General features: G+C 45.6%; 1 protein-coding gene across 1 annotated transcript; it reads right to left on the bottom strand.

The window, feature by feature from the left end:
• Positions 1 to 5,228: 5,228 nt before the first annotated feature.
• LOC105878655 (secretoglobin family 1D member 1) lies at positions 5,229 to 9,797 on the bottom strand. The gene is made up of 4 exons (XM_076001357.1): positions 9,743 to 9,797; positions 7,849 to 8,036; positions 5,855 to 5,911; positions 5,229 to 5,318 (listed from the first exon to the last, which is right to left on the bottom strand). The coding sequence occupies exons 1-4, from the start codon at positions 9,795 to 9,797 to the stop codon at positions 5,229 to 5,231; spliced, it is 390 nt and encodes a 129-aa protein (XP_075857472.1).
• Positions 9,798 to 26,325: the final 16,528 nt, after the last annotated feature.

Genomic DNA, 26,325 nt, shown 5'->3' on the forward strand with positions numbered 1-26,325 from the left:
ACTATGTTATAAGACAGTGCAAAAACCGACCCCACAAAGCGGGGTCCCAAAACAACAGAAAAAATCCGTTTGTGACTTGTTCAAAGCAACCCCAGGCAGCACAAGATTAGACCTCAGTGCCGCGGCCTGCACAGTGCTAACCCCCAAAATGGGCATGCAAGCTCTTCCCACCAGAGTTTATAGCCCCTTGCCTCAAGGCACTGTGGGTCTTCTCTTAAAAAAAAAAATAGTACTACCATAAAAGGCTTGCTTATGGCTCCAGGAGTTATAAATCCAGACTTTACTAAAAAAATAAAAATTATGACCTATTCTCCTCATACAATTACAGTTGTAAATCCAGGCCAACGTATTGCTCAACTTGTACTGTTACCTGTGGCACTGCTAGCAAAGTCTCAGTCGCAGCATGCCCGAGGGACATCAGCCTTCGGGTCCTCGGATGCCTATCGGGTGCAGTCAATTACCGAGAATAAACCTGAAATGTTCCTCTGAATAAATAAAAAGGCCTTTAGAGAAATATCAGACACAGGGGCAGACGTTTCGGTTATATCTAAACATCATTGGCCTTCTCAATGGCCCAAGCAGGGGGCTATCAGTTCCTTCCAAGGTATTGGTCAGGCCCATAATCCTGAACAAAGTTGCAATTTGCTAACATAGAAAGATGAATAGGGGCATTCAGGACAATTCTGTCCTTATATTTTGCCTGGTTTGCCTGTAAATCTCTGGGGAAGGGATGTCATGCAAGCCATGGGAGTATACCTGTATAGCCCAAATTCGTAGTTACCCAACAGCTATTTAACCAGGGGCTGCTCCCTACTCAAGGCCTTGGAATTCGGGGCCAAGGCATTACACAACCTATTCAGGCTACACCGCGACCGCCTCGGGTCGGTTTGGGTTGTTTTTAGGAGGGGCCTTTGATTCTCCTGTAACCCACGCTGATCCTATTACTTGGACATCTGACACGCCTGTGTGGGTTGATCAATGGCCCCTTAATCAGGAAAAGATAGCCACTGTGGAGCAGCTGATGCAGGAGCAGCTGGGTAGCGGCCATATAGCCCCTTCAAATTCCCCCTGGAATTCCCCAATCTTTGTTATCAAAAAGAAATCAGGTAAATGGAGGTTGCTTCAAGACCTTAGGCAGGTCAATGCAACTATGGAACTCATGGGAGCCCTGCAGCTTGGCCTCCCAGCTCCTATGGCTATTCCGGCTCATCCTTTTAGAATTATTATTGATCTGAAAGATTGCTTTTACACCATCCCTCTTGCACCCCAAGATTGCAAACGCTTTGCCTTTAGCATTCCTTCTACTAAATTTAGAGAGCCAATAAAACGTTATCATTGGCTAGTGCTGCCCCAAGGGATGGCTAATAGCCCTACCCTTTGTCCAAAGTTTGTTGCCAATGCTCTGTGGGCCACCAGGGCCAAATACACTTCTGTTTATATCATACGTTATTTAAATGATATCCTAATGGCTCATGCTGATGAGGGGTATTTGCTTCAAACTTTTAATCATATAACCATCCAATTAAAAAGATGGGGCCTTCTTATTGCCCAAGAAAAGGTGCAATGACACCCTCCTTATTCATATTTGGGGTATCAACTGTATAAACCTTTCAGCAATCAAAAAATTCAGCTCCGTAAAGATTGTCTCAAGACTCTTAATGATTTCCAAAAATTACTGAGAGATATCAGTTAGATTCAACCTTACTTAAAAATAACCACAAGAGATCTTAAGCCTCTTTTTGACATTTTAAAAGAAAATTTGAACCCTAATTCCACCCCCCCCACCCCTCCCGCCCCCCCGTCAGCTAACTCCTGATGGGCGGCGAGCCTTAGAGCTTGTAGAACGAGAACTGTCTCACCAGCATGTGCCCTATGTTAACTATGATCAGAATTGGGCCAGTTATGTCCTGCCCACTTCTCATACCCCCACCGCGGTCCTTTATCAAAAGGGTCCGTTACTATGGCTGCATTTGCCATCCACTCCATCTAAAGTTCTAACACCCTATTATAAAATGGTTGCTGCATTAATTCATATGCTGCGGTCAGAATCCTGTAAACTATTAGGCCAAGAGCCACACCTTATCTGTGTCCCTTTCTCCTGTCAGCAACAAGACTGGTTGTTCCAGCATAGTGACTCTTGGGCCATAGCACTAGCTAATTACACTGGTAAACTTGATAATCATTATCCCCCTGATAAACTGCTGCAATTTGCCAGCCTGCATCAATTTATTTTTCCCACCAAAGTGTCTTCCAAACCTCTCGATAACGCTATTTTAGTTTTTACTGATGGGTCTTCTAATGGTGTGGCGGCTTACACAGTAAATAACCAAACCAAAGCCTGGTACACTGGCTCTTCCTGGGCACCGGAGGTTGAGTTGCAGGCCGTCTTCTCTGCACTAAAACTATTCCTGATAAGCCCGTCAATTTGTATTTGGACAGTCACAATATAATTAGAGCTCTCCAAGTGATAGAAACTGTGCCCTTTATTGGCACTTCTAATAGTAATGTTCAAAAGTTATTTCGAGCATTGCAGGCTCTTATTCAATCTCGTTCAGAGAAATGTTTTTTCAGCCACCTTCGTGCCCATTCACATTTGCCTGGTCCTCTAAGCCTTAGAAATAAAATTATAGACCTTGCTACCAAGGCAAAACCCCCGTTAGTCCTATTTACTCAAAAACAATTGGTGCAGCAATCTCACGCCTTGCATCATCAAAACAGTCATACACTTAGACTGCAGTTTAAAATAACCAGAAAAGCTGCTCGCCAGGTTGTTAAAACGTGTCCCTCCTGTTCACAGCTGCTCCCCGTCCCCCATTATGGTGTTAACCCCCGTGGTCTTCTGCCTAACCACTTGTGGCAAGTGGATGTTACCCACGTCTCTTCTTTTGGTCGTGTAAAATATGTTCATGTGACTATATATACTTATTCTGGGTTTTTAATGGCTGCCCTGCAATCTGGTGAAGCTGGTAAACATTGCGGGGCTCATTGCCTCCGGTGTTTTGCTTCTATGGGTCAGCCTAAGTGTATAAAAACTAACAATGGCCCTGCATATACTGGTCATAAATTTCAAAACTTTTTGTTAAGATTAGGAATCGGGCATGAGACTGGTATTCCTTATAATCCACAAGGGCAAGGCATCGTCGAACGTGCCCATCAAACGCTAAAACGTCAAATTGAAAAGATAAAGAAGGGGGACCTGTATCCCCTTGCCCCCCAGAATTATCTAAACCATCTCTTTTTATTTTAAATTTTCTTATTTTGGACTCACAAGGCCGCTCAGCGGCTCAGAGATTCTGGTGTCCAGATGCAGGACAAACTACTCCCTTGGTGCAATGGAAGGATCCCCTAACAGGACGATGGTCGGGACCTGACCCAGTGCTAATTTGGGGGCGAGGACATGTTTCTGTTTTTCTGCAGGATGCTGGATGCAGGAGCCATCACTGGAAAATCGAATGAAGAGGATGAGACTCCAGTGTGTGACACCTCCGAGGCACAAAACCCTGCCCTCAACAGAACAAGCCCCCCTACCCGCGTGGGGCCAGATCAAGAAATTGGCTGAAAAAGCCCAGACACTGGTCAGTGAGACTGGACAACTGCTCACCTGCCACCACCGCCTGGGGTGCTTCCATGTGAAAAGGAGCCGTTTTGCTCCCGTTTTGCATGTACCCTGGAGACGGTGTCGTGACCAAACTGCGGCACAAATCTCTATTCCTGGCATCAATCAGAACCTGTATGTCTCTCTGGATTTACCGCAACTCCATCAGGAGATTACAGGCATGTTAGATATGCCTTCCCTTGATACTAGTATAGCTACGGAGGCTAGGGATTTTGTTAATCAACTCCTGGGCCATGTCCCCTCTCTTACTGATTTTAAAAGTTTGTTCTTTATGGTTGCTGGAGTCTTTGCTCTCCTTCTACTTATTTTGTGTGTTACCCCTGTTTTGCTTCGGCCAATAACAAAAAAAAAATATTTTAGCCATGAAGGCTGCTCTGTATTCGACCAACCTACAGATGAAAGCCTATCAGCGGGCCCCTGTTTAAGGAATAAAAAATGGGGAGGTGTGGGGAGCTGTCCTGAAGACAGGAATCTCGGGGCGTGGGTGCTGCCCAGAAAACTGGGGTCCTCAGTGACTCAGCACTTGCCCGCAGGTGTAGCTCTCCCATCTTGGATTCAACCGGTGTCCTTTGCTTTAGGCTTGGGTAAGCAACACAGTTAATCAGTAGATAAAATTAGCCTCACTTGTTCCAGAGACTTTGCCCTGGAGCTAACAATAGAAGAAAGTAGATGATGGACATTGATTACTTGTAAGCGTGACTAAATAAAGGTCCTGTGATGTTGGCTCATGGCCCCTGAATGGGAACTGTGAGTTAAGTGGAATGTGGTCTTTAGAAAACTGGGATGTGCACTCAAGTAGGTAGGCAGTTACCCAATTGTATGGTTCTCCTTTTCTCTTGTATAAATACAGCCCCCAAAATAAATGCAGCACGGCAGTCCTCACAGACTCTGTCCTCCCGTTCCCATCTGTGTGTGTCTCTTTATTTCTCATCCTCACCCCCGAACTCCAGGTTCCGCACGTCGCCGGCAGGCTCCGGCACAAGTGTACATATTTCCTGATGTGATTAAAAATACAGGTTGATTTTAAAAGCAATGTTTAATTTTTTTTTTTTTTTGGAGACAGTCTCACTCTGTTGCCCGGGCTAGAGTGCCATGGCGTCAGCCTAGCTCACAGCAACCTCAAACTCCTAGGCTCAGGCGATCCTCCTGCCTCAGCCTCCGAAGTAGCTGGGACTACAGGCATGCGCCACCATGCCCAGCTAATTTTTTCTCTATATATTTAGTTGGCCAAATAATTTCTTTCTATTTTTAGTAGTGATGGGGTCTCGCTCTTGCTCAGGCTGGTTTCAAACTCCTGACCTTGAGCGCGATCCACCCGCCTCGGCCTCCCAGAGTGCTAGGATTATAGGCATGAGCCACTACGCCTGGCCAGCAATGTTTAATAAGTGTCATATACTATTTCCCCAATTAAAAAAAATAGCTATTATCATATGTAGGTGAGTTTACAAGAAAAAAATCAGTCCTCTTCTGGAACCCTTCAAAACAAGGGAGCCCCCTGGTCATCTCGGGTTATTGAAGGGGATCAGTCTCACATTCACGGTCTAGGGGGCTCACTTTGGTGTGAATGAGGAAGATGGATTGCAGGAAGGGTTCACAGAGGAGGGGACACAATTTAGGAGACTTTGGTCTGAGCCGGGAAGGATGCAGACTGGACTGTGATGATGGCAGTTGACTGGAAGGAGGGACTCGCAGGCGGGATGCTCTGATGGTGGACGGAGTGGAACTTAGTGCACTATTCGAGGTCAGGCGGGGCAGGAGCTGGAGTTGGCCGATTAAGGCCCCGTCCCCAAAAGTATCCATGTGCCATCCCTGGAATCTGTGGATGTTACATTTCATGATAGAAGAGTACTGCGCACATGTGATTAAGACAAGGATTTCGAGATGGGGTGATGATTCTGAATAGTCTGGGGGTCCCTAAGCCCAACCCAGGTATTTCCTAAGTGAAAGGCAGAAGGGATTGGACATGGAAAGAAAGGAGAAGGCCAGGTATCCTGGAGGCAGAGGTGAGGGGGACGTGGCCCCAAGACAGGGACGTCCATCAGCCCCGGGAGCTGTAGGCAACCATTACTGAGCTCTCCCTACGGCCTCCATAAGGAGCACAGCCCTGCGGGTGCCTTGATTTCCCCACAGTGATACCAATTTGGGGCTTCTGACCTCCAGAATTGGGGGAGAATAAGTTGTTTATGCCAAGAAGTTTGTGGTTGTTATGGCAGCCACAGCTGTAAGCCAGGAACCTACCATGTCACCTGAGTCAGGTGACCTGCTGGGCGGTGGGTCCACTGGCAGGAGGGGCTCCTGGAAGGAAGAGGCAGAGGGGGGCGGACAGCATGTCCGGTTACATCATGCTTCTGAGATGACCATGGGGTGCGTGCATGGAGTGGCCAGTTGGCAACTGGACGCTGGTTCCTGGGGCTCGGGCGGAGGGGGAGGGGAGCAGGAGGCTGAGGGCCGGGGCGTGTGCAGGCACTGAGGGGCTCCCTGCGTCATTTGAGTGACAAATGGTCACTCAAGGCGGAAACCTGCACATGCACCTAGAACAATTGATAAATGGCAAATAATTTCTACTGGGCATGGCACAGCAGTCAAACCACAGTGGAGAGATGCCACCAAGCAGGCTGAGGGTGGCTCTGAGGGGACGCCACTCTTGTGCTGCTGCTGGACACGAACCCGTGCCTGGCTGGGGCTCCCTCAGAGCACGGCTGGCAGCAACGAGGGGCTCCTGTTCGCCCTCCACGGCCATGTTTGCTCTTCCTCTCGAGAGTGGGACCCTGTCAGTAACGCGCAGTGGCTTCGGACCAAGCGTTTCTTTTGTGAGGCCTGGACCTCAGGCCGCTGTTGGCAAGAGGACATTGGCTCTCTGGAACTGATTACTACCCAGGGCAAAAACCCACTTCATTATGAAAACTACTCTCGACCCAAGGCCCCAGACCGACGATCATGACAAGACCAGGGCAGAAGTGCAGGACAAGAATTTATTAGAGCAAGACGTTGAAACCACACATTCTGCAGGGAAGGTCATTGAAAGATGGTGGAAACCAGGATAAAATAGGTTTTACACCTTATCGGGAACATCCCATCATTATTTTCCCCTGAAAGGAAAGAAGAAAGGAAGCTGAGGTTAGTTATGCCACTCCCGGAGACGACATGAGAACACACCAGGTCACCATGGAATTCTTCCACCAAGGGAGTTGGAGGGGCAGAGGCAGGACCCCAGTGTGTGGGGCCACCAGGGCCTGGACCTGGTACCATCACCAGGTCCATTCAGGGAGGGGACAGCCTTTCCCCGTCAGGCCAATGAGCCCTGAGGTCACCCAAGCTCATGGCTCAGGCTCCTAACGGAGGGGAGGGCAGAGAAATGGATGGAGGGGCCCCAGGGTGCTTTTCCCTGAGTCCAGGACTGAGGTCTCTCCCTTTCTTGCAGTGGGGTCACAGGCTGAGAGGCTGGGTGGGGCTGGGAGGGACCCAGGGACTCTGCTTCCAGCACTCATGGCCTGTGTGCCCCTTGGCACGGGGCCTGCAGCTCCCATGGGTGTTTGCAGCGGAGCCTCACGACCTAACCCCAGGGGGAGATAGGCCCAGAGGCCTCTGGAAACACCTGATTTCTTGAGAAAGGCATAATGGAAGCGCTCCGGCTTCCCATAGCCCTGCGGGACACAAAGCAGTGAGGTCTCTGCCCAGCTGTTGTGATCTGGAGTGTGATGTGGGTATGGTTGGGACGGTGGGCTGTCAGGGCTGGGTGTGGGCTCCTGGCTCTGCAGAGGCCACCAGAGAAGCCCAGCCTGCCAGCTCTGTGTCTGCCTGAGGGCTGGCTCTAGGTCCCCCCACCCCTTTATCTCCCTGTTCAGTGCTCCCGACACTGCCCACGAGGCCCCACAGTGACTGTGCCCCAGGGTGTGAGTGGACCTTGGCCTCAGGACAGCTCCCTTGGCCCCCCACCGTCACTGCCTGCCTGGGCCCCGACTCTTCTCCTTCTTGGCACCCTGCGGGAACACGGCAGGCAGGCAGGTGACCTGAGGAGGAAGAGCATGCCCAGGACTCTGTGTGCAGCTGAGCTGAATTCAGCAGGTGTAATGGTGGCGCCCACCCTGTGGCCCTGGGTCACCCTATGAAGAGGTGACCAACAGGGCCGGTGCCCCACGATCTATGTTCCCATAGGGCAGCAAGCTGACCTCATTTTCTGCGGTGCGGCTGACCAGAAGACTCTAACTATGCATAAAGAAGAAAGAAATTACCAATATTTTTTCAATTTCCATTCTGTTCCCAAAGGACATCTGATCTGTGCATTTCTTCACTTCCAGCTTTGCTGCAACATCTTTCTTAGGTGCCTCAAATTTGGCAAGTTCTAACTTCAATATTTTCTTTTCAGCGAACAAGAAGCCCACCATTCCAGAAGCAAGGGCTGGACAGACCACTGCATTGGCTGAAGCACAAGAATAAAAATACAATCTTTGAAAAGAAAATCAATTTTATTCCCATTGCTCCCTTATGTTGGACCCAGCAGGATCCCCACGGTTTTCTGTTTCCATCCCATAATAGTGCCAATGAGAATGTAAGACCCTGGAGACTGTGACCTCCTCAAGATCTCCGGCAAGGGGCAGAGCTGGGACTGGAAAACTGGTTTCCTAATCGCTCATTCAGCTTTTGTTTACTTAAGGCATTACTTCCCAGAGCGTCTCTGGTTGCTGAAATTCCCTTTTCCAGTTGTGAGAATATTAAATGTTCTCTGCCAACTGAGTGATGCCTTGATGGTCTTGGCTATTGGTGAAGAGCAGGTTGGGGGTAATCAGATTTTGAAGTGAGTCGTTGAGTTAGAACCCTGCCAGAGATCAGAGAAGTAAGGATAACTCCAGAAAAGAAGTAAAATTACTAAAATGTTGCAGGTGACATTTTGAGAGTAAGTCGGAGGATTTGGATTATGTCATTGGTTGCAGACGGAGCTAAGAGGAAAATGAAATAAAAGAAAGCGAATCAGTTTTCAGCCCATCAGCAGCTTGTACAGGAAATTGCGACTGGCCCCTTTACTCTGCTGGGACATCCAGAGTCCCTAGAAAGAGTGAGAGGAGGAAACTGGGGCTCATTCCTGGCCTGCCTGGGAATTGTGGGGGGACCTAAGGCACTCACTTCGCACTCACTTCTGGACTCTCGATTCCCCAAGTCTTTTGCAAACACCCTGCACCCAGCAAGGGCCCACCAGGCTCTGATATCAGCCCCCACAGGACAACATCCAACTGCAGGGAGACTTTGGAGAGGGCAGGACCAGAAGCCACAGAGACAAAGAGGAGGAGATTCAGAAAGTAGGAGGAAAGAGAAAACTCAGAGGACTGGACCAGTCCTGAGAGAGGACATGAGGACGTGCAAAAGAATTGCAGAAAGAATGGCTAGAATTGAATTCTAGAAAAGCAGAAATAATAATGCCAAGGATTATACTAGTTCTATGACCAATACGGGTAGGACCCTAGAAAACTAGTCGTGCCCCGAGATGTGCTTTGAGAGCTGCTTGTTTTGAGTCCACTTGCAGGTTCACTTTCAGAGAGGCCGAGGGCACCAGCGCGTCTTGCACTGGGAGCCTCCAGCGTCCTTCCAGCTGCAACGCTTTAGGAGATTGAGTTTATGACTTAGGAAGCGTGGGCTCAATTGGCACCTAAGGGCTCTGGGAGGAGAATGATAACCAGAGATACCAGCTTGCGACTACAGCGGGACTCTGACCACGCTTAATCTCACTGCACTGCCATAGGCACTCCTGGCAGAAGGTCCGAGCACCAGTGCTAGGAGGAGGCTTGCAGAGGGCGAACGTCTTGCCCAAGGCCAAAGGGCTGGAAGTGGCAGAGCCCAGATTCCCCCAAAGCTGCCGACACATCCTGCTGCATCTGGATACAGACCACAGTCAGACGTGAAGCTCAGGCAGAATCCTGACATTTGCCTGGGATGGTTTTCTGTAAAACTTCCGTGGTATTGGGTTGATGAGATGAGCCCTGGGCTGTTTTAGGGGTAGTTCAACAAGCACAGGAAAAGTTTTGAATTCTGGTTTGTTCCAGATCCCAACCGCACCCCTACTAGGTCTACCTGGTGCTCATAGAAGGGTACCGGCCAGGGGCTGGGGCTAGACTGATGACAACTGATACTCACCCTCGTAGCAAGCAAGGGCCAGAATGACCAGCAGAAGGCACACCGACAGCCTCATGGTGGCTGGTTTTGCGTTGAGCTTTCAGCTGTGGCAAATGATGGAGAATTTGACTCAGCTGCGGGAGGCTGTGGAGCCTGCGAGCCCAGGGCTATTTATTTGTACCTAGTAAGCCTCGCTGGTCCTGCCCACATAGGCAGATGGCAGGTCACAAGGCCTGGCTTCCAGCCCTTCCTTCCTCAGGGAGGGCTGATTCTGTCATCGGTGCCATGTCCCCACGTGTCCCTGCATCCTGAGTGTGTCGGGTCACAGGAGGGCGGCCTGGACAGATCTCTACCGGGTTTTCCAGGTGAGCGTTCAGGCGCCTCTGGGAATGTTCCTGGATCCTCCTCAGTTTGCTTTTGGGATTTTGGTGACAGTATGTTTGTTCTTCTGTCAGTGCAGAGGCACAGGTGGGTTCCTACTTTAGGAGGACAGACCCCGGGGACACAGGAACCTGGGGGACTGGGCTTTGGTTGTCAGAGAGCAGGCACATACGAGGACCCCACTCTGCACCCCCATGTTTGTGTCTGACAGTGGACCGGGTGCGTCTCAGTTGCACGCCGATCAAGTCTGAACAAGACACATCCTGTCCCTCAGCGCCTCCCATCACCACCACCTTCAGCACAGAGGTGCCTTAAAGCATTGTTGAACACACCCCACTTTGGAGAATTTGCTTGGGGACAGCAGTGCTCTGCCTGTTCCCTAGCCTGCCTCACTCCTCAGCCATGGGCTTTGTTCATGGGTGGAGTTGTCAGCATAGCTGAGCTTCAGATTTTCTGTGCATTAGTGTCCTAGGACAACTAGCCACCCCTATCTCATGACAGGGCTGATGTGATGATCAAGTGATCCAGACTCTTTTTTTCTAAAGAGCTCCTGGGGTGTGAGGTTCCAGGTAAGCATCAGAGGTGGGGAGAGTAGTTCTGCTCCAGGGTCCCAGGCAGGAAAGATGACACAGATGAGCAGGGTGGGTGGCCCTTTCCCCTTCCCCCTTGGGCTCAAGTCTTCCACTTCCAACCTAGCTTTGCTGTCTGGGCCAATCCCAATTTCCATGGAAAGTGAAGGCAGCCCCCAGCCAAAGTCATGCACACCCCGCCTGCCAGTCCAGTCCTGTGCCGTTATACTCTGTGTGATTAGGAAACCACCAGAAATTGCCCAGTCATGGTGACTAACGCCTGTAATCCCGGCACTTTGGGAGGCCAAGGCAGGAGGATCACTTGAGGCCAGGAGTTGAAGAACAGTCTGAGTAACATATTGAGAACCCAGCTCTATAAATATAAAGAATAAAGAAATTAGCTGGGTGTGGTGGTATATTCCTGTAGTCCCAAGTTACTAGAGAGGCTGGGGCAGGAGGATTGCTTGAGCCCAAGAATTGGAGGTTGTTGAGGTTGCTGTGAGCTAGGATAATGCCACTGCACTCCAACTGGGTCAACAGAGAGAGACTTTGTCTCCAAACAAACAAAAAAAGGAAATACCAGAAATGTGTCACTTAAAAGTATATTTGAGAGGAGTCACTGGGAAGCCAGAGGTTTTCCGTCTCAGTTCTACAATCAAATCACCTGGGAGCTTGTAGAAAACACAGAGCCCCCAATGTCCCCAGTGCTCCCCAGGCTCTGGGGGTCTGACTGAGTGGGTCTGGGGGGAGGCCCGGACTCCCGCACTGCTAAAACTCCGCTGGCAATCCCGACAGCAGGAGCGCCGAGAACCACCCAGAAAGACCTTACTGGCTGTGTTGTCAGACACGCGTTGGCAGGTTTGGCTGAACCCCAGTGGAGGGCAACAGTGGCTGTCACTTACACCTCACAGGATGGGCAGGGGGCATCCCAGAAGCCAGCTTGGCCTCCACCACCAAGGAGCCCGAGGTGCATGGGGAGGCCATGGCCCCTGGAGTTCAGATCTGTGTTCATGGTCTATTGGACCTTAGGAAGATCACTCAGCTCATGTAAACCCAATTTTCTCATTCGTCGAAACAGGCTAATAATAGTCTGTCTCCATTGTTGCGTTCATAGATGATCAAATGAGTGTGTTGTGTGCATGGCGGGGGGTGGGGGGTGGGTGGCGTGGAAAGTTCTGATGAAAAATGTTGGGAGGTGAGGACGAGTAAACAAAGCCCATTCAAAAGCCACTTTAGGATCTATAGAATTTTGTCATGCAGAAAACTTGAGGGGAGGGAGGCTGAGAGAGCAGCAGCAGGGAGGGCGAGACGGCGTGAAGCAGGATCGGCACTGCTAGTAACGGTAGTCACTCCCTCGCAGATCATCAACCAGCCCGCGGTGGAATAGGGAAGGCTTTGTGACTCAGAACAGGATGGGCCACATCAAGGGGACTTCCCTTTTACTCTGCGGGCCATGATGGCAGAATGGGTAGGACAGGTGTGACCCACCCAGGCGTTTTTTGTCCCAGTGCTTTCTTGCTGGGTTTCAGACCGCAAGTCAAACCCATTTCACACCCATTAGTACGACTGTTATCAAAAACACAAAATAGCAAGTTTGACTACAGTATGGAGAAATAGGAAACCTTATACCTTGGTGGTGGGAATGTGCAATGGGGCAGCTACTAAGGAAAGAGTACGGAGTTCCCTCAAAAATGAAAAATGGAATCACCGTATGACCAAGCAATCCCACTTCTGGGTATATGTCCAAAAGGACCGAAAACGGTCTAGACGAGATATTTGCAAATCTGTGTTTATAGAAGCACTATTCACAATCGCCAGGAGGTGGACACAACCTAAATGTGCAGATGGATGGACAAACAAAATGTGGTATATACATACAATGGAATATTATTCAGCCTGAAAAAGGAAAGAAATCCCATCACATGCCACAACATGAGTGAATCCTGAGAACATCTTTCTTACTTGAAATAAGCCAGTCACAAAAAGATATAGTATGAATCCACTTATATGATGTCACTACAATAGTCAAATTCGTAGAAACAGGTAGTAGAATAGTGGTGTCCGGGGGCAACGGGGAACAGAATAGGATGTCCAGTAAAAATCAAGTCATCAAAGTAAAAGGGAATCTGGAAACATACAGCCATCATCCTCCATGCAGAGCCTATGGGTGGCAACACTTGGGTACCTAGTAACAGTAGTGGTAATAAAAAAAAGTGGCAACAGATTTTGATTACTACTATGGCTAGGCACCGTGGAAAACAAAATTTGTCATATTCAATCCTTGTGCACATATACACGCTAACAGCTTTACATTTCCCACTTTACAGTTCTATGAACTCGCAGAAATTAATAAACCTGCCCCGAGTGGCATAGTTTTGTAACAAGAAAGTGTAGCTGGGGCATCCACAATATGTGAGTTGTGGAGTCACAAAGTGGTACTTTCAGGCCATCTGTCTGGTAGTGGTGACAGGTCAGATTCGCTGGAGGTGGATGCAGATCAAGTTCCGTCTCAGCTGCTCCTTGCCCGTCAGTTTCTGACTCAAATGAAGCCTTCTAGTCAATGACACATCACCCTAGTTTTCATTTTGTTTTGTTTCATTTTTTTTTCTTCCTTTCCTTTCTAAAACAGATCATAGACTGACAGCACTGAATGCTGGTGAGATGCAGAGCAATAGGAACCCATTCATTGCTGGTGGGAATTCAAAATGGTACAGCCTCTTTGGAAGACAGTTTGGTAGTTTCTTACAAAAGTAAACATATTCTCAGCCTGCAATCCAGCAAGCATGTTCCTTCGTATTTACTGAGATGAGTTGAAAACTTATGTCCACAGAAAAACCTGAACACGGATGTTTATAGTGGCATCATTCAAAATTATTCAAACTTGGAGGCAACCAAGATGTCCTTGAGCAGATGAATGGAAAAATAAAACTGTACGTTCAGACCACAGAACGTATTCAGTGCTAAAACAAAAGAAAAAGAGATGAGCTAACAAGCCACAAGAAGCCATGGAGAAAGAAAGCTCAAATGGGTATTACTAAGGGAAAGAAGTCAACCGGAATGGTCACATACTGTGTGATGCCAACTATACGACATTCTGGAAAAGGCTGATTTTTAGAGCAGTGGAACTATGCTGTGTGATATTCTGATGGCAGATGCATGTCATTAAACGTTTGTCAAAACCCATAGGACGTACAACACTAGCAGTGGACCCTAAGGTAGACCGTGGACATTGGGTGATGATGTGTCAATGTAAGTTCCTCGATTGTGACAATGTACGGCTTTGATGTAAGATGTTGATAGCATGAGGTGGGGGTTATGTGGGAACTCTCTGTACTTTCTACTCAATATTGTTGTGAGCCCAAAATTTCTCTAAAAAATAAAGTCTATGTTTTAATATGGAGGGAAGGGAGATGTTGATCAAAGGGTACAAAGTTTCAGTTAGACAGGGGGAGTAAGCTTTAGTGATCTATTACACAGAGTGGTAGCTATAATAAATAACAATGCCTTGTATATTTCAAAATTGCCAAAAGAGTAGATTTTAAATGTTTTCGCCACAAAAAAAAAAATCATAAGTACTATATGTGAAGTGATGGATTTGTTAGACTGATTTAATGAGTCAACATTGTAAACATACATCAAAACATCACATTGTATGCCATAAATATATACCAGTATTATTTATCAATTTAAAGCAAAAGTTAAAAATAACAGAGGGAAACCTGATGTTAACAATATTCTCTTCAAACAAAAGAAAAATTTAACATTAAAAAAGCAAATCCATGAATTGGTCATTATATATAGATATAAATCTATATATAATATAGATATTTCCCTATCAGAGAAATCTAAAACAAACTAGAACAAACGGATTTGTCATCAATGCACAGCACAAACTATCGTGCGGACTGTGAGTGCCGGCTGTGGGCAAGGTTTTGCAGCCGGTGAGCGCTGTACTGAAGTGGTTAAAGATAAAATCGTGAAACTTCATGTGAAATTTACACAAAGATAAAAGGGAATCTAAATAAACGAAGACATCTACCTTGTTCGGAAGCAAATATTAGAAAATTTAAAGATGTCACCGGCCGGGCGCGGTGGCTCACGCCTGTAATCCTAGCACTTTGGGAGGCCGAGGCGGGTGGATTGCTCAAGGTCAGGAGTTCGAAACCAGCCTGAGCAAGACCCTGTCTCTACCAAAAATAGAAAGAAATTAATTGACCAACTAAAAATATATATACAAAAAAAAAATTAGCCGGGCATGGTGGCGCATGCCTATAGTCCCAGCTACTCGGGAGGCTGAGGCAGAAGGATCGCTGAGCCCCGGAGATTGAGGTTGCTGTGAGCCAGGCTGACGCCACGGCACTCACTCTAGCCTGGGCAACAAAGTGAGACTCTGTCTCAAAAACAAACAAACAAACAAACAAACAAAAAAAAGATGTCACCTATTCTCAAATGATGCTACAAATTCAAGTGGCCCCCATCAGAATCATCATAGGGTAGTTGTATGCTTTGTTTTGAATCTGAAGTGGTGTTTGGATCTTTCAGAATTAGAATGTGTTCATTGATCGAGGAGTGGGAAGAAGTTTGACTTTGGGGCCAGACCACCTGGGCTCCAGCTCAGCTCTGAAATTGTCTACTTGCGAGACTTCAGCAAGTTGCTTAACCCTCCGGCCTCAGTTTCCTCATCTGTAAAATAAAGGTGATAATAGTGCCTGCTTAATAGGATTGTACAAGGAATAAATGTATAAGCACAGCACAGTGCCTGGCAGTAAATGCCAATTATTACAATTATGTAATGAAAGGGGGACAGAAGTCAAATAAAATAAATTGTCTCATTTGCAAAGTAAATACCAAACTGAATCTAACTGAGTCTGTCAACAAGGAATGTTTATTTATCCTAAATGCTCCCAAAGTGCTTTTGAATCTGGTTCTTGTTCCACTGGCATTCCTCACGGCTGACATTACTCTGCAATAATTTTATTACTTATGGTCAAGTCCAAGTGATGCTATCGTGGTTTTAATATCCTTAATAGTAAATATTGGAACTGAGAGTATAGGAGGGTGGTGGGTGGGGATGGTTATTATTTATCTCCAAGGCACAGAGAGTCTCTGGACACCTGTCCTCAGCAGGATGAGCTGGTCACACATGTCCTTTTGGCTGAGGTTACAACTCCAGGGACTCTCTGGGGACTCAATGTTCCCACTTACCTTAAGAGATCACTTTGGGATCCTAACATCCACATATACTTTTGCTATGTACATATCATGAGGTCACACTGATTGTTGTTTGCACCTCTCTTTCATAATCATTTTTGTTTCATCTTACTAAAGACAGAAGGCATTCACATCCCCCATCAGAACCTTAACTCAGAGCATGGACCCTGCATGTAGAAATCTCTAGATTTCAAAGAAAAAATTTGAAGTATTATTTTTTGGTAATAAAGATTTTTTCCTACATTAAGTGGTATCTAATGTACTGTTTTTAATAAAAATCAAAGGAAGTCCTAATTTAGCAGTGGCCAATGCATCAATAAAAATAATTTTGAGGTGAGGTGTGATGGCTCATGCCTGTAATCCTAGTGCTTTGGGAAGCCAAGGTGGGAGGATCACTTGAGGCCAGGAATTTGAGACCAGCCTGGGCAACATAGTGAGATCCTCTTGTCTACAGAAAAAAAATTTAAAAATAATAATAATTTAAAAAATGGGCAAAAGACCTTAATAGACATTTCTCAAAGGGAGACATACCAATGGCCAACAGGTATATAAAAAAATGCTCTACATCATTATTCATCATGGAAATGCAAGTCAAAACCACAATGAGATGTCAGCTCACACCTGTTAGAATGGCTATTATCAAAAAGACAAAAGATTTCAAGTGTTGGTGAGGCTGTGGAGAAAAGGGAACCCTGTATACTATTGGTAGGAATATAAATTAGTGCAGTCATTATGGAAAACAGTATGGTTTCCCCCCAAAATTAAAGATAGAACTACCATATGCTTCAGCAATCTCACTACTGGGTATACAGTCGTCTTTCATGATACTCAGGGGATTGGTTCCAGCCCCCTTTGCCCCATATATATCCAACTCTGCATATTCCTGTCCCATAGTTGGCCCTGTGGAATCCCAGTATGGAAACTCAGCCCTCCAAATACATGTTCTGCATCCTTGAATACTGTATTTTCAATTCATGTTTAGTTGAAGAAAATCCGTGTATAAATGGACGCCCACAATTCAAATCCATATTGTTTAAGTGTCAACTGTATATCCAAAGGAAATGAAATCACTATGTCGAAGAGATGTCTGCAGAGAGATGCTTATTGCCGCACTGTTTACAACAGCCAAGATACAGAATCAACTTAAGTGTTCATCGGTGGATGAATGGATAAAGAAAATGTGATTTGAACATTAGAACTCATGGGGAAAAAAAAAAAAAAAGAAAATGTGATATGTACACAATGGAGTACTATTGTGCCCTGAAAAGAATGAAATCCTGTCACTTGCAACAACATGGATGAACCTGGAGGACATCATGTCGAGTGGAATACGCTCGACACAGGAAAACAAAACCACATGTTCTCACTCACATGCGGAATCTAACACAGTCGATCTCATAGAAGGAGAGAAGAGAACAATGGTGACCGGAGACTGGGTACCGTATGGCATGGGGACAGGGGACGGGGCAAGGTTGGGCAATGGGTACAAAGGTACAATTGGAAAGGAAGAATAACTTCCTGTGTCTTATGGCATAGTCAGGGACTATAGTCAACAATAAGGTATTGTATATCTTAAAATAGGTAGAAGAGAGGGTTTTGAATGTTCTACCACTAAGAAATGAGCAATGTTCGAGATGATGGATGTGGTAATTACCCTGATTTGATCATTGCTCAATGTATACAGGTATCGAAACGTCACATTGTACCCCATCAACGTGTAATTTTTAGGTGTCTATTAAAAAATTTAAATAATAATTTCAATTGATAGATGAGTCTGTCATTTTAAGCTTATAGCTCCGAAGAATTCAAAGAATCAAAGTGACATCACTACCACAATACTTTTCCCGTCTGCCCCCTTAATGCATCAAGTACTTATAGAGTTTACATCTATAAAGATGAAGAGCATTAATAAAATTGCCTCATTTTTAGCAACAGATAGTATTATCCATGGATATATAAATTCAAAAAGGCTTCATTCAGCTCATTAAGAAATGCATTATTCATCTTCTACAGTTGTCTAAAAAAAAAAAAAGAAAAAAAAAACAAGAAATGCATTAACATTGAGGTTCATTTATTTAATGATTATAAAAAATTGAAATATGTATGTCAGGTCCTTAGTGAAAGCTTCAAGAATCTCTGCTGGTACTCAAGTCACCAACATACCACATGCTGCAGGTTCACATATATGCAGATTCTTGCCATAAGCTCTCAGTTGCAAGCGAGTCCCATGATATGGAAAAGGTTATTGGATGTGTGAGGTTGTTTCCTTCACTCTTTTTACCACATCTCACCGTGACCAGATGGTCCTGTGACGTCCCAGTCCTTTTTCTGTGTCATATCCTAGGAAGGATAATAAAGGGAACAAAATAAGACATTCTTAGTTTGTTCCTGAATTTGTCGAGATAACAGCTTCTCATCCTGTGCACTTCCCTATTTGTGCTGTTCGTAAGGCTGGAAGCCATTCAGGTACTATTTGGGACACAACCTAGAGTTTTCAGATGCTTCATACATATAAAAATGGACTTCATGTCTGATTTCCCATTAGTGGGGTACTCCTGTACCCCAGCTATAGTGTCTACACTGTCTGCAAGGTCCCACCCACACAAGGGGAGTTGGAGATCACCAAAATGAGGGAGTTTGTCTCTTCTGTAAAACAGGTGCCACTTAGGATGATGAAAATAAGATTTTTTTTCATCTTTAGCCTAGAGAGGAAAGGGGCTACCCATTAGCATCCACAAGTTGAAGGTTTTTTTTTTTTTTAAGAATTCTAGAAGAATTCCACAGAGGAGGCCAAATAACCTCAGGACTTGAGACGGACCAGGAAATGGCTGAGCTCATACTCAGGATCCTTGAAGCTGTTTGCTCTGTTTAGCCTCATAGAGACCTCTCTTCCCAAAAGTCTTTTGCCCCAAAGAAGACAATAAAAGCCTTATGTGAAAAACCACATACCGAGGAAGGTCAGTGGGAACTGGGGTGAGGCAGCTGTCTGCATCTTGTGTGTATTTCTACTTCATCCTTCCCTGTGTCCAGCTTCCATGATTATCCAAGTCCTACCGTAAACTTCGCTTTTGCTTTCCCACAAAAAGTTCCTCGACCTAAAGCTTATCTTCTCCAGCTCGTGTTTGGACTTCAGTTCCCTCTAGTCTTACTTCTCTGTAGATTTCATCCTATTTGCTGTCCATGTGTCAGGAAATATTAAACACTTGTCATCAAATGTTGTCATTTATTTCCACCACACCAGAGTTAACCACTTTGGTCTTTTGTTGGTGTTTTATTTTTTTATTTTATGTTTTTTGAGACAGAGTCTCACTTTGTTGTCCAGGCTAGAGTGAGTGCCGTGGCGTCAGCCTAGCTCATGGCAACATCAATCTCTTGGGCTCAAGAGTTCCTACTGCCTCAGCCTCCTGAGCAGCTGGGACTACAGCCATGTGCCACCATGCCTGGCTAAATTTTTTTGTATATATATATTTTTTAGTTGGTCAATTAATTTCTATTTTTTAGTAGAGACTGGGTCTCCCTCTTGCTAAGGCTGGTCCTGACCTCGAGCGATCCGCCCGCCTCGGCCTCCCAGAGTGCTAGGATTACAGTCGTGAGTCACTGCGCCCGGCCTGTTGTTTTAATTTGTTATTTTTTAAGATTCCCTAAGAGAACAGATTAAATTCATGCTCATTCTATGGTTGCCATCCAATCTCAGGTGATGTGTTTTATTTGGTGATGCCTTTGTGGTCAGGTGTTTTGACTGACAGATAATTGTGATGATCATGGGCTTGTGACAGCAAAGGGCAGTATTCTTTTAAGCGACTGCTTCTAAATCTCCTTCTGACATTTGCTTCTGTACTTAGCAATGCTAATCTTTCTAAATTTGTGGTAGTGACAAAGAGGAAAATAATTCCAGGGAAAGGCATTGGAGCAACAGCAGGGAAAGATGTTCCGGTATTATTTAAGAAAAGTAGTCCAGCTTTTCATAATCCGGTTTATAATTCCTCTATCTGTGGGACACCACTAATTAGGTGTCCTGATGCCTCCCCAGGTTCAACAGGGAAGAGGAAGAGAGACAAATAAGTAAAGTCCAGGCTTTGAGGTCTGGACATAATTTTCCGTCTCTAGGTTATGTAGACTGTGTGAGCTCGGAAAAGCCATCTAATCATTGTAAGTCTCGGCAAATGAAAACTGCACTTTCTTTACATGGAAGTCCTAGAGATGAAATAATAGTCTGTGTGTAAAACTCTCAGCATGGTGCTAGGATGACCCTTTTAACGTGAACCATCCAGCCAGTCTCATTCCTCTCCAAATAAGTCAATATTGAGCCATTTTCACTTCCCTTATAGCTTCCTCTAATTCCCCCTTCCTTTTCCTTCTATGGATCAACCAAAAATGCCATGTCTACAGCCTTCTTGCTCTCTCCCCTCAATGGACAACGCCCAATCTAGTTCCTTCTCAGCATTTGTCTCATATTTTCATCAGTCTATGTTGCCCTGGATTTCTTAGCTCCTGCTCCTGTCTGTATGAAGTCTGAGGAGAGAGCTGTTCCATGCACCTGCCAGGATGGTGCAGAGGCCTTTTTTGTCAAGGAGACAAGAGAAGATCAGTTGTTTCCAACTAATGCAAACGCAAGTAAAACTTTTATTTCCTTGTAGTTACTTTGAGCAGAGCATCCCAGAATGGAACTTAAGGGCACCTCCCAGTGACCAACAGTATATTGCAAATGTTCAGAAAGATTCCAGATTCCGCATGAAATGGTGCCACCTTGAGGTTCAAATCTTATAGTTGCTTTCAGTTTAAGAAAAACTCAACAGGCCGGGAGCGGGGCTCACGGCTATAATCCTAGCACTCTGGGAGGCTGAGGCTGGAGGATTGCTTGAGCTCAGGAGTTCGAGACCAGCCTGAGCAAGAGTGAGACCCTGTCTCTACTAAAAATAGAAAGAAATGATCCAAACAACTAAATATAGAAAACATTAGCCGGGCATGGTGGCGCATGCCTGTAGTCCCAGCTACTCGGGAGGCTGAGGCAGGAGGATCGCTTGAGCCCAGGAGTTTGAGGTTGCTGTGAGCTAGGCTGACGCCACAGCACTCTACCTGGGGCAACAGAGTGAGACTGTCTCAAAAAAAAGAAAAAGAAGGCCGGGCGCTGTGGCTCACGCCTGTAATCCTAGCTCTTGGGAGGCCGAGGCGGACGGATTGCTCAAGGTCAGGAGTTCAAAACCAGCCTGAGCAAGAGCGAGACCCCGTCTCTACTATAAATAGAAAGAAATTAATTGGCCAACTGATATATATATAAAAAATTAGCCGGGCATGGTGGCGCATGCCTGTAGTCCCAGCTACCTGGGAGGCTGAGGCAGAAGGATCGCTCGAGCCCAGGAGTTTGAGGTTGCTGTGAGCTAGGCTGACGCCATGGCACTCACTCTAGCCTGGGCAACAAAGCGAGACTCTGTCTCAAAAAAAAGAAAAAGAAAAACTCAACAGACATTTCCTCCTGTAATATATACCAGTCTCTGTGGTAGGCTTTGGTAATTAAAATAAAAAAGACCCAAGCATGCACCATCTTGTGAGGGAAGCAAACGAGAGTATATTACTTCAACACAATGAGCAAGGGCTGAAGTAGTGGCGTGCTTTAAGAATGTAAGAATATGGGAAAAGGACACCTGAACCAATCTACGTATTAGGAGGAGGCCTTTTGGAGAGCTCGATGGAGAGAGAAATGAAGAAAATATCTAGGCTGAAGTAACAGTCGACCTTCAGCTGCTTTACCCGGGGCCAGTGCAGACCTGTCTACACCGCATGGTGGGAACTCGGCATGATGGACTCCTGAGAGCAGAGCGAGCGCAAGCAACCAGGTGAACTGAGACTGGGGAGGCCGCTTCTGGTTTTGTGAGGGAGATAAGTCCAGCCCCCATGCTGAGGGTAGACGACAATGACTGTCCATCATGTAAGTGCACTTCTTGGCACTTCTCTCTCACAGTGACATCTTGAGTCAGAGCTCAGCTTGGGCAGGACAACCCCACAGGGAACTGGCCCAGGGGCCCAAAGGTGGGCATGTCCCCTTCACCGTACATTGTCAGCGTACAGCCAAGGCTCAGATGTGAGAAGATGACCATTAGGTTCTTCTTGTGACCAGTGGAATCCCAATACCTGAAGTCACAGATTTCCCAAATGTCCCCCAGCGGCCTGAATCACTTGGCAAAAAATAAAAATAATTTAAAAAAAATCTGTGTTTGGCCCTGATATACTCTACCACTCCTTTGCTGCTCCCTTTCTCTGCCAAATTCCAGGCTGTCCACCCCATGTATACCTGCTGTGCCCCTGCCTCACTGAGATCTCTGGACTAACAGGAACCTGGCAAAAAGGGAAATGGGACAGGACAGACACAGGGCAAAAGTGCAGTTCACACCCAGCCATCAGGAGACACGGTAGTGTGCTCGGCGGGTGGGACTTCTCCTAGTGGGCTGCAAGGAGAAACTGTGCCTGGGAGTTCCCCAAAGGAGAGAGGAAGGTGGCAGGATTCATCTGCCCAGCCCCTCCTGCCTCTTGTTTTCCACTGGTCAATGTTCACCCCACGAAGACTTCAATTGGGATATGCCATCTGCCTACCTCCAGCAGTGGTACCAGATACCATGCCCCGCAGCCAGGAGCGAGAAACTCCGGGAGAGCAACAGTAGTCTGGGGAGAGGCCCCAGCTTTGTCAGGGCAAGGACTAGGTTGTCCCCACTGGCATCAGAAAAGTGCTTTCGGCCAGCAAAAAAGAATAGAGGGCATCCTCTGACATTCCTTGTGTCTAGATAGGCGTCATAAGCCAGGCACTATGGCTCAAACCTATAATCCCAGCACTTTGTGAGGCCAAGACAAGCAGATCACTTGAGGCCAGGAGTTTGAGACCAGCCTGGGCAACAGAGTTAGGCTCAGTCTCTACAAAAAAAAATGTATAAAAAATAAGAAATAGGCATTGTAGCAGAGTTGACTTGGAGCAGTATCTTTGGAATCCAGTGGAAGAGGTTCCTACCTGATTTCACATTCTATGCAACCTTGGGCATGAGGTTTCCAGAAGTTTAAAGTGAAGATGAAAATAATATCACCCCAACTTGGAGAACATTTGTGATTGAGGGTTACAGCCAAGGCAAAGAAAGCACTTGCCCAGTGCCTCGCACACAATGGGCACTTTACAATTAAAGGTTGTTGTCCATATTCCCGAAACACTCCCCAGGAGGTGGTTAGATGGAGTTGGTAGTCACTGCCATGTTGTGTTCTTGACCCGAGCCACTCTTCTCAGTCTGCTTCAGTACAACAGCAGACACGAGCGTCTAAGGGCCAGCCAGCAGCCCCTGATCTTGAGGATAGCAGCGCAAGGTGGACGTTCTTCCCACCTAAGCCCTCGGACTGGACCTGAATGGGAACATGCTCCTGCTCCCATGAGCGCCACCCTCTCAATCTGAATCCACCTTGCGGCAGCCCTTTCTTCTCTCCTTTCACAAAAACACTGCTGGGGTCTCCCACTCAGGTGAGTGAGGGCTGGGTGCTATGGTAGGAGAGGGTGGTGTGGTGTTGAGGACAACGAAGGGACTGGAGTACGAGGGAAAGCTTTGGGGCCACACAAGTTGTCCATCTAGGGAATGTGGCAGTCACCTAAGCAGCTACTGAGTCAGCTCTTTTTTAGCCCCAAGGGGTGTCTCTGGTGAAATGTTGCCCAGATGAAGCCACCACCGCCACCCTGAGTTTATACATTGCCCACATAGCCTCAAATTAATCATTCTCTCTCCAAGCCACAGTGCCTGCTCTCAATCCGTTCAGTCCAGAGCTGTCACAAACATGCAACTGACTACACCACCAGATAACTGGGCAGGAGCCTTCTAAGCTGCCCCCTGCTTTCCTAACTCCCACGGTGGGGGATGCACCCTCCAGCCCTGTCTGCTGCACGTCTGGGGCAATTTTGAATTCAAGCAATTAGTTTTAGGAGCCCTCGTTGGGGATAATCCATGCTTGTTTTGTTGTATTAATAGTATCCCAGGGGCAAGCAGAGTGGGAGCCTCTCGGAGGGCCCCTGCCTCTGTTATTGTCAAGTCACAATTCAGAGACACCAAACACACTCCCCATGTTGCCCTGTCTGATTCTCTGGGACCAATTCCCCACCCGAATGGATCCCTCCGGGCCAAGGGCAGAGCTGGCAGGGAGAAGAGACAAGAGAGCCAGAAAAATGTCCCAGAACTTGTAGGTTATTGCCTCTTCTGTCATAGGTAACCCCAGAGTGGTTAACCTGAAGTTAATCTGATATGATCAACTTTTCTGTATCTTAATAGCAGAGGAGTGGGGAATATTTAAAGAGAAAAGCAGGCTGGGCGAGGTGGCTCATGCCTGTAATAACCTTAGCACTCTGGAAGGCCGAGGCCGGTGGATTACTCAAGGTCAGGAGTTCGAAACCAGCCTGAGCAAGACCCCGGCTCTATTAAAAACATAGAAAGAAATGAATTGGCCAACTAAAAATATATATACAAAAAATTAGCCGGGCATGGTGGTGCATGCCTGTAGTCCCAGCTACTTGGGAGGCTGAGGCACATAGGATCGCTTGAGCCCAGGAGATTGAGGTTGCTGTAAGCTAGGCTGATGCCACGGCACTCACTCTAGCCTGGGCAACAAAGTAAGACTCTGTCTCAAAATAAATAAATAAATAAATAAAATAAAGAGAAAAGCAATGTAGGTAGGTGTGTTTGTGTATGTATCTGTGGGCAAAGAAGATTAAAACTTCATGGATTTAGGTGACTCTAAATTGCCTTTCTACCTTTGTCAAAAAGCCAAGCGATCATATATGTACACTTCTATTTCTGGACTCTAGAGAATTCCATAGATCTATGTCTATCTCTGCACCAATTCTATACTATCCTGATTACTGTAGCTTTGTAATAAGTCAAAGTCATGTAATGTGACTCCTACAAATTTGTTATTTTTCAAAGTTGCTTTGGCTATTGTATGTAGGTCCTTTGCAGTTATATATAAATTTTAAAATCTATCATAAACTTCTACCCAAAAAAGCCTATTTGAACTTGATTACGGTTGGGTTCAATCTTTCTTGGGGAAATCAACACCTTAAGCATACTGAGTTTCTGATCCAAGAACACAGTATCCATCCCATTTAAGTCCTTGTTAATTTCTCCCAGCAATGCTTTATAGTTTTCACCATTCTTTATAGGTCTCTCAGATCTTTTGTTTAATGTATTCATTAGATTTTCATAATCTTGGACATTATTATAAATTCCATTCTTTAAATTTCAATTTGATTGCATATGGCTAGTATGTAGAAATACAGATTTTTGTATATTAATTTCATATGCTAAACTGATTTATTGTTAATCCTAATAGTTTTTTGGTACAGAGTATGAGATTTTCTACAAGTCATCTCTGAAGAGTTTAATTCTTCCTTTCCAATGCCTTTTCTTTTTCTTTTTGCCAGTTTAGCACTGGCTAGGACCTCCAGTAAAATGTTCACAAGTAATGTGAGCGAGCATCCTTGCTCTGGACCTGGTTGTAGGAGGAATGCAAGACACCGTGAAGTGTTTGCTGGCAATTTTTTGTACAAGTGCTTTATCAAACTGGGGAAATTCCCTTTAAATTTTAATTTCCTTAAAGCATTTTCCATGAATTATTAGTTTTTGAATTGTCTGATCGTTGAATTTCTGTATTTATTAATTTAATCATATGGTTTCCTTTCTATATTAATATGGTGAATTACATGAATTAATTTTCAAATGTTAAACCTACCTTAAATTTCTGAAATAAATACCATTTGGTCAAGGTGTATTATCCTTTATATATAAGAATAATTTGTTGGATTTGATTTGCTAAAACTTTAAGAATTCTCGTGTTGATGTTCATTAAAGATAATTATCTACTTTTCTTCTAGCAATGTCTTTGTCTGATTTGGGGATTAGGGCAATGCTGGCCGCATAGATGGAATTAAGAAGTAGTCTTCTCTCATCAATTTTCTGAGAGAGATTGTGCAGAATTGGTATTATTTCCTCCTTAACTATGTGGTAACATTTACAACTAAAGCCATCTATGCCTAGTTTTCTTTGTGAGATTTTTAACTACAAATGCAACTGCCTTCATAGATAAGAGCTATTTAGGTTTTCTATTTCTTCTTGAATGAACTGAGATCATCTGTATCTTCTAAGGAACTTGCATTCATTTCATCCAAACTGTCAAATGCATTGTCATAAGTTGTTTGTATGTCTCTTATTACTGTTTCAATAACTGTAGAATGTGTAGTGATGCCGCCTCTTCCATTCCTGACATTGGTAATCTATGTCTTATCTCTTTTTCTTCTGATCAGTCTAGATAGAGGTAGAGAATTTTCTTGAGCTTCTAAAAGGACCAGCTTTTTGTTTAATTTTCTCTATGATTTTTCTCTTTCCAATGTCATTAATTTCTACACTGCCTTTATTATTTTCCTTTTGCATA

The sequence above is a fragment of the Microcebus murinus genome, chromosome 4 (genome assembly GCF_040939455.1).
Source record: "Microcebus murinus isolate Inina chromosome 4, M.murinus_Inina_mat1.0, whole genome shotgun sequence".
NCBI lineage: Eukaryota > Metazoa > Chordata > Mammalia > Primates > Cheirogaleidae > Microcebus > Microcebus murinus.